Source organism: Asparagus officinalis, chromosome 7, assembly GCF_001876935.1.
Source record: "Asparagus officinalis chromosome 7, Aspof.V1, whole genome shotgun sequence".
Lineage (NCBI taxonomy): Eukaryota > Viridiplantae > Streptophyta > Magnoliopsida > Asparagales > Asparagaceae > Asparagus > Asparagus officinalis.
The window spans coordinates 132,747,960-132,760,734 of NC_033800.1; the positions used below are offsets into that span (position 1 = coordinate 132,747,960).

At 37.1% G+C, this 12,775-nt stretch overlaps 1 protein-coding gene and 1 non-coding gene across 3 annotated transcripts; one reads left to right on the forward strand and one right to left on the reverse strand.

Annotated features, from left to right (window-relative positions):
- Positions 1,332-12,153, forward strand: LOC109847184. 2 transcript variants are annotated; one of them, XM_020416427.1, is made up of 10 exons: positions 1,332-1,676; positions 1,755-1,869; positions 3,502-4,276; positions 4,365-4,416; positions 5,283-7,047; positions 7,136-7,448; positions 7,596-7,726; positions 8,473-9,299; positions 10,140-10,252; positions 11,243-12,153. In XM_020416427.1, exons 1-10 carry the CDS (start codon positions 1,533-1,535, stop codon positions 11,559-11,561), a joined length of 4,554 nt encoding a protein of 1,517 aa, XP_020272016.1. In that variant the 5' UTR covers positions 1,332-1,532; the 3' UTR covers positions 11,562-12,153. The 2 variants fall into 2 exon arrangements, with proteins under 2 accessions (XP_020272016.1, XP_020272015.1); XM_020416426.1 differs by having other exon boundaries at positions 3,502-4,436.
- TRNAR-CCG lies at positions 12,395-12,467 on the reverse strand. The gene has a single exon. It is a non-coding gene; the product is annotated as a tRNA-Arg (tRNA).

Below are 12,775 nucleotides of genomic sequence, written 5' to 3' on the forward strand. Positions count from 1 at the left end.
TACTCAACCGAGTAAAGGGGTTGGCTGGTTGGCTGATTAGTTGAAGATTTTGGAGATAAAAACCGCACGGAGTTGAGATCGAGGGGGAGTTTGACTAGATTTCAAGAGATTAAATCATCTCCGAAATCAGTAGAGTTCTTGGCAGATCAGACTCTTCAGCAACAAATCGATATATTTGGCTTATTAACCGATTATTCGGTTCTAACAACTCTTCTCACAGAGTTCTAGCTCGTTCTGAGTTCTAAAAAAACTCGTTAAGAGTTATTCCTCAAACTTACCATAGAAGTTCTTTGTTCCCACGAGACACAAAACGATCGGATCGTCAACGGAGAGCAAGTTCGACGCAAACATTCGAAGGAGGCACTCCATCGCTACCAAGAACCCAGTTTTAAACAAAGGGGAGAATCAAATTCATTCTCCTCTCTTTTGTAATCGAATTGTAATTGAGATCGAAGAAATACAAGTCAATTTTCTTTCAATCCTTTTATTACAAAATTTTCCACAAACAACAATATTTTGAGCATGGGTTTTGCAAGATCCATTACATGCAATAAGATGCAGTTCACGAACCGAACATCCCATTTCCCTATTACTTTGAGGTATGATGTAATTACACTGGTAATGCTAGAGTACGGTTATTTACACATGTAATCCTGAGATTATAAATTATAACTACCACTGTGACACTCGAGCCCCAATAATAAGCATCTCACAAAATTATTTGTGTAAACTCCAGGATCATCTTTGTACTTACGTTATACCTCAGGATACATGAATGTCTATATTATAGATATGATCCTAAATTTCCTCTAATGTTAATATTAGGTCCCTCAATTTCAAAGAAATGAAGAACCTAATAACAATTTCAATGATTTAGACTTACTTCAAGATATTAACATTTTAAGAGATTAATATCTTATAAGTTGTTTAAAAAATTAGTCCCTAAACTCATTGAAGTTTCTATAATATTAGGTCTCTCCGTATTATTAGTTTCAAATTATTCCCTCCAATCAAAAGCATTAGTAGAAAGATATAAGACTTGGGGACCTAATAACAATTTTAATAATTTTAGGGAATATTTTAGATGTAAGGGGCTAATTTAAAAAAAACTCAACATAAGTTATTTGCAAAATCGTTGTTCTTAAGGTAAAGCTTGTAAAAATATGTGAGCATTTCAACAACTTATAAGTGGGCCTTAAAGCCGAACGAATTACTAGCTGGGGCTCTTGGGCTGAAAACAAGCGTCAAATCACGTTTTGGGCTTTATCTGCGATCTTCAACAAGCCGGCAGTTCAAACCGCAACCAAATTAACCGATAAAAAAAAACTAGGGTTTTGATTTGGTTCCAATTTGGGGGGGTCTAATTTCTGAGTAACAAAGGTTTTAGGGACTGACATCAAACAAACCATTTGCGGAGCCCGATCCATCGTGGGCCTGTGACCCATTTGAATCACACGCTTTACTGGCAAAAACCCTAACCCAGTTCACCTCGCAGAAGCCCAAGAGGAGGACGACGAGGACGATCACCGGCGATGTCGTCGATCTACGTATCGGAGCCGCCGACGAAGGGGAAGGTGGTGGTGAAGACGACGGTGGGCCCCCCCGACATCGAGCTCAGGCCCAAAGAGGCCGACGTGGCCTTAGGTTCCGATTCCTCGAACCCTTGCTGCGCTGAGGTCAGATTCCCTTTTTTTTTGTGCTTAGTTAAAGATTCGTATTTGTTCTATTTTGATTTATTTTTTGTATTTTTGCAGCTGAATAAAAAATATTTGAAGGCGAGAAGCGATAGGAATATGCTAAAGCAAGGATTGAAGATGATGGATGCCAGATTGGATGGTTTCGCTCAAGAGAATGCGCGACTCAAGAAGGGTAAGGAGATTTATTTTTGAGTTTTCTCTTCATAATTTTTCACTTTAATGTATTACTGTAGTTAATGATCTATTCAAAGTACTACATTTTTTAATATTTTGTCACATAACGATGGTAATTATTATATCGAATTTGCAATCTTAGTTGTTTTTGATTTTTCAGCAGAATGTTTATGTAGTTGCTTTATTTTTTTATTTATAAATTACCTAGTTGATTAGGTTGGAAGATTAATGATTATTTGAACTAGGCATTTTTCTTTATGTTTAGTTTTAGATGCGGACTTTCTATTTTATGCCATTTAATTACATTTGAAACTGAGAAGGTGCAACCATGGTTTTGGTATTCCATTAGGTTGGCTGTCGAAGGAGTCTGGAGTTGCAGATGCTGACCAATTTTCAGTGGAATTTCTATTTTTGGCATTGTCAATTTGAACTATCTATTATCTATTACTATTATTTAAGAAGAGTCATCTTTTTGGTCCTAATTTTGGGGTCCACACCTATGTTTGTCATGAATTCCAATAATTCCATGAAATGTCATCATAATTTACGCATAGTTTAAGAATCATGAAAACTAGTGTTATACCCGTGCCATGTTGCTGAAATATTTAAAAATTTTACTATACTTCTATATTTTTAGAGTTGGACTTTACTTTATTTACTCTATATACTCAAGCAATATGTGCAAAATTAAAGATGCTAAAAAAGAAAAATAATTTAAGCGTAAATGGACATATCTAGGTTTTACTGTTCATTTTGGGAAAAGATATCTTCGTTAATTATGAAATTATAAAAGATAAAAGAAGGTACTATTAATAAATGGGTTGGAAGTTACGGAGGCAGATCATTCATGATACAATAGCATGATTACATGTAAAAGTCCTTAGCATTAATTAGATTTTTATGGAAAAAGGGAAAGCCAAATGACCAAAAACTCTAGGAAGTTGCCAAGTGGTGAAAAGTTCTAAGAAGTTGCCAAGTGGGAATTAAGGCTTTTACTTTAGTATATAGGATATGAGTTTTGCTATAGGGACCCAAAATATGAGATCAACATGGGGGACATGTGAGATGGGACATGTGAGGTATCCCACTCCATTGCATAATGAGCTGGTCATCATTAATGATGGCCAGCTCATTATGCATTAGGACGGGGACACCTCACTTGTCCCCCCTGTAGGTCCCATATTTTGTGTCCTTAGGGAATTTTTCATAGGATAGATAGATGGTAAACTTGAAAAACTCAAAAGACTACTCCTTTAACTCCATCCATCACAAATGTCATCATTAATTTACACATAGTTTAAGAATCATAGAAATGGTAAACTTGCAAAATTCAAAAGACTTCTCCTTTAACTCCATCCATCCAATCTTCCACATAACTACACCTATTAATCACCACTAACTCTCTTTAATACCCCTCTTACTCATCCATCCCTTCAACTGCTCATCATTTTTAACTCAATGCTGAATTGTGTGTGCATGCATAGCACGCACAAGAAAGTGTTTGATATTTACAGTATGATCAAACAAAACATATAGAATTGGAATATGATATTTCTTTCTTGATCCCGTCATTTATCTATTATCTATTGAACATTGTGTTTCATGGACTGAAATGATTGTTGTTCTCCAGCTCTTCAGGAGGAGAAGCTTCGTGGAAAGCAGGAGAAAGAAGAAAAGGTTGAAGAGTTCAGCATCAGGCAAAACCTGGAGAGTGAGATACAGAAGTTGAAGTCAGAGATGTCTTCATATGAGAAAAAGGAATGCTCAATGAAGGTAAACAGCGGCGAGATTCAGCTTCTCAAAGCTCGTATTTCAGAAGGACAGAATGACATATCAAGACTTAAAGAGCTCCTTGAGAAAGAGAAAAAGAAATATGAGAATGAGAAGAAGAAAGCTGAATCAGAACAGAAGAAAGCTACAGAAGCATGGAAGCTTGTAAAAATAGAGAAGAATAATGCAGAAGAAGGTAGAAGGCTTGCAGAAAGTGAGAGCAAAAAAGCTGAAGAGTACAAGATATGCTTGGAAAAAGCAATGTCTGAAGTTAAGGAGGCGAAAAGAAAACTGAAGGAAGAGATCTCTAAAGCAGATGATGCAAGAAAGAGAATTGAATCAGAGAAGCAGAAGACAAATGCAGAAAAAGCACGTGCAGACTCAGAGGCTATAAAGGCAAATGAACAGAAAAGGCTCATGGAAGTTGAAAGGATAAAGGCAAATAATGAAAAAGTCCGTGCAAATCGCTTGTCACAAATGTTGGAGGAGGAAAAGCAAAGGAGGGAAGGATTGCAAAAGAAGATAGAAAAGCATACATGTAATGGAGAGGGGAAATTTAATGGTGATTCTAGCATGGCAAGTGCTAAAATTAAGCTTTTAAGCAAACAACTAAAGTTGGAAAAGAAGCAAGCGAGGTATGCTAAAAGAATTGCTAAGCTAGAAAAAGCAGAAAAGAGCTATGTAATGCAAGAACTTGATATCCTAAAGCAGAGTTTCATGCAGATTTTATTCCGCTTCAACATGCTTGATGATCATCTCTCACACAGCACTGAAGGTACTGATGCTGTGGCAAAGGTTTGTTTTCATTTTCTTCTTTGTGTCTGCAGAGATGCAATTTTTTTAAGGAGTTTTCTTATCATTTGTTTCTTTTCTGGAGTTTCAAGATCTGTTCTCTTGCACAATTGAGATATTTTATATTTTATGTGTGAGCACTTCATACAGCTGATCCATGCAGTTAAGTAATCTAGAAGATAACTTCAGATGCATTCTCAGGTAGTAGCTTACAGAATGAAAGACATGACATGAAAGGACTTACATTTCTAAGATTCTTTGTAACTTTGTCATGTAATTTTGACAATTACCCTCATTTGAGATCAGAATTGTGTTTATTTGTTACTGTTTTGTCTGTACATATGTATGCTGCTTTTGTATAAAACTTTTCACCTAGTAAGTTTACATTTTTATTAGTTTTTTAGAAATATATGATAATAGTATAATTCAGTACTTTCTGGAAAGTATAACCTTAAATTTGCTTGACTAGGTAAGTTATGATAATTGAACATCTATAACTTTTTCCTCTATTGACCCAATTGTTATAGTTTTAAAATACGCTCTATGCATGACATGTTGAAAAGTAAGGAGATTTAGAATCCCTCTACACGATTCTGATATTCATATGCTTGCCAAGACGATCAAGATATTTGCTGCCATTAAACCTCTTGGATGGGACATGCTGTCATTCATCTTATTCACCCAAGCCATTTGCAATGCACCTTAGGTCTCAGATTTATGATTTTGTTCTATTTATTTTTTTCTAAACTTTTTGATTAGCTTTTCTATTTTCAAGTATAACCTACATTGTTGGTCTCTTTCCATATATTATTATAAAGTGCTAACACGGAAGTTATGCTCCTTATGCAGAGTGGAAAGTCTTCCATTATCCATGGCTTCAAATTGCAAAACAACCTATTGTGTACAGAGAGATGCAATCACTACTCTATGACTGATTGTGGACGGTCAAAACCCTGTATGGGTTCATTCAAATTCAGTGAGCCAACAAGAGAATGTGTTGGTCTCTCTATACCTAGAAGCAGCTGTACACGACCAACCACAGGTATTATCTCTGAATTGGAATCTCCGGTTGGAGGTTCTGACAGAAACAAGTCACAAAGTTCTGCCATATGTTCCAATACATCTAATTCTGATAAAAGATCCATGGACTCACAGGAAAGAGGTTCAATTGCTGTCACTGCATCAGTAAAGCAAACAAAGAAGCATGCAAATAAGAGACCAACTGTCATGAAATTGTCTAGTGAAATGGATAAAACTGGGAAAAACAAGAAACTTGGTGTTGTGGAAAACTATGTTGATAAGACTAGTGTTCATAGAGAAGCCGGAAATGCATGCTTGACTGCACGCAAGAATTATAAGGAAATTCTTGATGGAGAATTTGTTCATGCCTCTAAAAGAAGGAAGGTCAATGACATTATGGAGCCTGTTGCACATAATCAATCCCATTCCAAGATAGGAGGGAAACCAACTATATCTAAGGATATTATGAACTTAGTTGGTGAGGTGACTGCACCTAGTAGCTCCCAGGGCTGTGGGATCTCCCAAAATTTTCTTAATGGATCTGCTTGTTTTAGCGAAAACCGTAATGAATCTTGTAGACAGACTAGCAATCATCATAGCAAGAAAAGAAAAAGTAAACATCAATTGCCTGCTTCACAATCTTTAGGTCAAAATGACACTGATAAACAAGGTGGTAAGTTTGATAATCAAAGGAGCAAGGATCCAAGCTTTGTTGCTGAGAGCATGCAATCTTCTCACCAGTTAAGAGAAAATGGTTACATTGAGCTAGAAGGGAAGGCTGTTAGCAACGAACAAGCAGATTTGATTAGATTTGAGAACACGATACGTGGTGGTTGTCTGAAATTACTTGATTTGGACAATGATGCTGATGAAGAGAGGTACAGGATGGCAGTTCAATGTCCTCTTTCACCGACTTTACCGGACTTATTGCTTTCTAACCACAAATGTGTTGAAAATGATGCTCACTGTGTGATGGAGAGAGGTAAACCAGGACCATTCCATCTGCTTGATGTCACACTTGCAAAGAATGGAGCTATCAGCGCTGATCAATGCTTAGTTTCAGATGAAAGTATGGATTCTCTTTACCCGACAAAGGATCCTGGAAATACTTGTGCAGTCAAACTCCAGAAATGCATCAGCCAACAGGGTAGGCTAGACATTATTGAAGATAATCCTAAGCCCTCCAGTAATCATGGACCTCTAGATGTTGAACAGACTTCAGGGAAGTCTGGTGACAACAAGATGGATGCTGATGCAGAATCATTCTTAGGAAGCCATAAAGCATTTCCTGATCCAAACACTAGTAGAGATTCACTGTCTGATGTCGTTGACAAACCACTCACTGCATATGACATTTCTGGTTCTTGTGCATCAGATGATGTGTGCTTGCAGAGCTCAACTGGGAAGGTAGATAATGTGATAAGAAATGCATCACTAGTTGAAAATAGACAAACTAAAGCATGTGAATTAGTTGGTACAACAACTTCATATGGGGTTGAGAACCAGATTGACGGTGAAGTGAGTGCATCTGATGGTACAATCATCTGCAAAAAACATGTGCTCAGTGCTGAAATAAATGAATGTGTTAAGGACGGTAGGTGTCTTGTTTTTGTTGTTATTAGTTCACTTTTTTGTTATTGCCACTTATCTCAAGATATTTGTGTGTCGTCTAAAATGCACAGGTGCGGTCATTTTTGATGCTGAGATAGCTCAGCAAGGGAGCATTTCCACGCTTCCAGAAGCTTCAAAACAGCCAGCTTTATCCATCAGTTGCAATGTTCAGGACTCATCTAGAATAAATCACGATGATAAAGTCGGGCTAACTACTGTATTATGCTGCATTCTGTTCCCAAATATAAAAGATAACGACAGCATATCAAGGCTTCTTCACGTGAGAAAAGCTTTTTCACATCAAAGTTTAATGGGTCCTCAGATAGGCAACGTGATTGTGCAATTATACAATGCATTAGCAGCAGATGCAGTTCTCCTACCTGAGTATGTGCTTTTTGCCTTAACGATTTGTGTCTGCTTTCTGTTTCTAATAGTTGATATCTATTAAAAGATTTCTTCATCTTGTTAGTTTAGTACTTGTGCTGTGTTATTTTATTTATGTAATTGACTTTTTTTTCTGCTTTCTTATAGGGAGAAGAACAGTGTATTCCTTTCAGTCTTGGTATGCAATATATCCAACAGGATGTCAATAAATTTTAGAGGCATCAGTATTGAACATCCGTTACCATACCTTGAGTCTTTTGCAGCACAAATAAATACAGGTAATATTTGGTTACCTGTTCTTTAAGTTGTCTTCTACTCTGAATCTTTTTTGTTGGGTATTTGGCCAACATTCAATAAATGTAATTCGTATGATTTGTTATTGATTATTTAATTGATTCTAGAACATGATTATGAAGGAGCTTTACTTCTAACTTTAAACTCTTTCGTACGCTTTCATTTTTTTTACCTTTATTTCTGTTGTATATTTCTCATCTGCTCGACCTGTTAATTTTTCAAATGAAACCTGTATAAATAGATAACTGAAGATACAAGGTTGCCATGGATGGTTATCTGTGAAGCGTTCAAGCACATTATGAATGAAAAAGCGGAACAATTTGTTAACATACAAATGTACACTGTCTTGATGAGTAATTTCAGAGCCTAGAGCAGTCATTAATAACTGAGATTGGATTGATCGTGGATGGTTAATTTGGATGTAGTCACTAAATGTTGATGACTTATGTTCAGTTAGTAAAGACTTTGTTCTCAATATCTTTATAATAGTATTATAGTAAGATAACCACACTTGAAATCAAGAGTTCAAGCCCAAAGTTGAGAAAGCAATAGATCTTTCAGAAATTAGAATGGAATGGCACTGTATGTTATTAAATATGTTACTTCCTAATCATTAATTCTTTGCCAGTAGGAGTACAACCTAAACCATTAAAATTTTCACTTGCTGGCTGGCCTCAATTTTTCGTCATGAGGAGTACAATCTAACCATTGAAATTTTCACTCCCTGCAGAGCTATCTGATGTGAAGACCAAAACATTGTTAGAAGAAATATGTCAGTTAGACATCCTTGCTGGCCTTGTCGAGGATTTTCTGATTGAGAGGAAATTTCTTGTGTGTGTCAATAGCTTCTCTGAATGTAATGATACACCTTCTAGCGTTTTTCAATCGGATGGGGCCAACATATACTCTGAAGACGCCACAATTCATCAGTTTGTTGCAGGCTGCATTATATTGGCATCTATTTCCGTTTCAGCTGAGCGGATTGATTTTGTCCTTGAAGCATCCTTTAGAATTCTCCGAATGTGCAAACTTGATCCATCTTGGAGACTCTTAGCGCTGCACATTTTTGCCTCGGTTTGCGGGAAGGAATTTTTTGATGTGAAGGAATGTAGTTTTCTTATAGTCGCATTAAGATCCGTGGTTCTATTACTTGAGAGAGGACACCGATCTTTCACTTCTATCTCACCTCCCAATTGTATAGCATCCGGGATAGAGCCTAGTTTTCATCATTGCCAAGAATGTCCATTTTCTAGTGGTGCAGTTTGTATGGACATGGACAAACTAGTAACTTTGCTGTTGGATGTGCTAGAGTGTTTTGTACTGGCTGGGGCTGGATGCCCAAATGCAAGTAGTTCAGTTAATTTGTCACGCTGTCTGGTCCCAGCATTCGCAGAGAGAGACAAGGAAAGCCATGGCCAGACTAATGTATCCCATGTGTCCTGTTGCTTGTACATATCCAAGAAGCATGCTGCTGATTTGCCTGACTGTTTACCTGAAGGGTCCTTGTGTCACTTCAATGACATTGTTTCTCTGGTAGAGCTAGTTGGATGCTACATGGTATGTGACCTTGCTTCTTGAGTTTATTTGCATGTTCGTCTTTTATTTTATTTTGCCTTTCAGTATAAAATGTCCTTTTTGTCCAGTAATCTTTATTTTTTTTGTCCCTGGATGCATCAAGTGTCTATTTATACTTTCTGTCGAAGTCTCCAATTATCTATTGTCCTTTACACATAACACAGCTAGGCCATAAATGTGCAAATCCGTGACACATTTTCTATACAAGGTGCACCTTTTAGATTCTTTGGTGGTTATCTGCTTGGACGAAAAGCAAGATCCAATTCCGGGCCCTGTAAGAACCGATTCTCTGATTCAATCAAATATCCCAAAGGCCGATGAAAGCCCAGCCAATAGAATTTCTCCTACTTGTTTGTTATTTGTCATCTTCTCCACCTGCATAAGATCCAGCCTTTCTGGCATCCAGTAACTTGATCATTCTTCTTTGGAAAAATTGCACTGTTGTTTTGATTTGTATGCATCAGTTTAAAAAGTCATTTTGGGTGCATTTTCACGTGGATACAATCTAAGCATGGCTAAAATTGTAGCCTAGTCCCATATACAGACATTGGATCATTAGCACATTACAACCAATTTTAAAAGTCATTTTCTTGGTTTAAAGTTAAGGACGTTGCTCAATCAAAATGGTTAACCTTATTGCTAAACATGTTGATTTGTTGATGACTCGTTGCTGAAAGTTTTCATATGCGTTTCTAATGTATTAAAGATTCAGAATTCTGATATACATTCATTTTAATCTCTAGGTTGTTTTAATTCTTTTGTTATTGTACTTAAAAATTTTAGAGCTAATTATATGAAATTCTTTCATGTCAATATTTGCAGAACTGGGAATGGATATACGGAAGAATTATTTCTCGTCTTACGAGTATACTGGAATCTTGCAAACATGTGGAGTTTGCAGCTGCTCTTTTTGTTCTCATGGGTCACCTGGGGAGGTACACTTTTTACTTTACAAAATATTTTCTGGATTAATTAACACTATATTATAATAACGATTAGTTTTGAAGATTCAGTTGATTTTCATCTAAGGCTTTAGAAAGCAGGCAATACTGTTGCTTATCGCTCTAATTCACCTAAATGATAGGAAACATGCCATAGCTTCCAGTCAGGCTATTAATGTGATATACTAGCAAAAGTGTTAAAATTTCAGAATGTTTTAGGCTGAAACAATGGGAAACACTTCAATAGGAGTAAAATTTATGAAACTGACTTAAACGAATAGGGAAAGTAAGAGAAAGATGAAAGAGGAGAAACAAATAGAGAAGAAGGGAGAAGGAACTACCTGGAGAAGCTGTCATCACCCCAGACCTCCATACAGTTAGGTACGGGCTATTGGCTTGCTGAGTTTAGAGGCATAAACTGAGAAGAGGGGAAGATGTAGTCTGCAGATTTCTTGAGAAGAAAGATTTATCTATGAGAAATGATCAATTGTAATGGGCTCTATAAATATGTTAGAAACATAATTCTTCACTTTCCTTTTCCACCACTTTCAGTTGCCCATTATGGTAATACTGATGCGATTATTCACTTCTTGCCGGTAATATATCTATAATAAGTTTTGCACTGAGTCTGGTTCTGACATGGCAGAATCTATAAAATGGGTTCTAGGTATATGAATCTGACCAACTAGCAGTGACGATCCAGCCTATTTGACGATAACACTAGATGTACATCTGAAGCATACATCTTAAATGACGTGGGTTTAGGTCAAAGCCCAAACTTGTTTTTAACAGACATAAATTGTGACCCAGTGTAATAAAAAATCTACAGAAAACTCCACGTTAAAAATTTTAACTAACATATATGCTGTCACTATATCATACCCCTTTCATTTTATTGAGTTTTCTAGTTTTGTCTGTATTCTGACCATGTTGCCTTAACTAATGCGATTTATATTCCTTCATGCTTTTCACCTTTCTCTGCAGGTTTGGCGTTGATGTAGCTGGTTATCAGGAGAAAGGAATTGTTGAACTAAGAAGCACTCTCTCCTTGTTTATAGATAAAAACATTGCAGGGAAAATGAGTTTTCCAACCGAGTTGGCTGCTATTGGTGCTATGTTAAATCTTCTACCATTAAGTTTTAGCGACATTGTTGGTGAAGGTGAAGAACTCACACCGGAAACAAGTCTCTCTGATCATGTTAAGTTAATAAAGAGGTGGTTCTCCAAGCTGAGCGAGCAGCAACAATTTCTCTCTGTGGATTTATTTGGACATGCTAAATCTAGTGAGAGTAATATGAGGTAGTAGAATGTGATTTCTGTAAGCGGATCTACACTTTTTGCTTGGTATCATCATTCCCAAGTTCTCGAGCTCCTGAAAATGGAAGGCTATGCATGGGGATTCCCAGAACTCTGCTTGAGAGAAACATACTATCATGTTGAACGCTCGAAGCCATTCTGAACCAGCCTTAAAGATTAGCCTTCTTCTGGCTACTAATTCGGATTCATGTGCCATGGAGAAATTTCTCAGATGCTGTGACAATTTTGATAGGTTTTGCGGCCAGGGTTTCAGTTAGGATTTGCGATTCTTGCCTCCACAAAATTGCTATTGATGTGGGGACAATGTTTCTCTTGTCAAGCAATGAACGCTTGAGCAGTACGCCCCTCCAGCTTCTCTAATTTTCTCGATATTTTCTGCAGTCGAGCTGTAGTCTTGTATTTCCGTGCCTCAAAAGAATGACATCGGCTGAAGTGTCTACTTTTATGCGATAAATTTTTTGAGAGTATGTTCGTTGAAACCCATATTTCGTCTCCATCGTTATCTGAAGTGGAGGCCGCTGTGACTGTTTTCCGTATTTTTTAAGCTTTTATTTGCTCTGCAAGTAGATTACGCTTTACTCGAATGAGCCTGGCAGAGTCGGAAAATGATTTCACTTTAGTCTTCCTACGAGTAAACTTTATTTTTCCGACAATTTTTTATTGCGTTAATCACTTGTTACGTTGGTTAGTACACCCTTGACAGCAGAAGTAATCAAGAGAATCGAAAGTAATTATGGTGTTAGGCGAAAATGGTGGTTCTTAGACTGCAAGCTTTAAAAATGCAAACGCGAATTAAAAATCGTCGTTCAAATTTTGTAGCGATCGCGATGGGACTCGAACCCACAATCTCCCGCTCCGGAGGCGAGCGCCTTATCCATTAGGCCACGCGATCCTAATGATCTCCGTTTCCGTTAATGAGAAACTTAAACAGCACAATAATTCCGAGGGCTGGTCGGCTCCTATCTCCATTAGCCGGAGGAGGGCTGTAAACCAAGAGCCAAGGTCAAATAAAATTAGGCAAATTGCGGATAGACAATTTGTAGTATTGCCCAACTGCAGATAGACCTACCTTTTATAGTTCTAATTGTGCAGACAGACATCCCATACTATTTGCTCCAAGTGTGAATAGATCCCCTCAATCAACTTTTTTAAGAGTTTAAAAAAATTAGCAATGTCCATCCACATTAATACAGCTAGAGG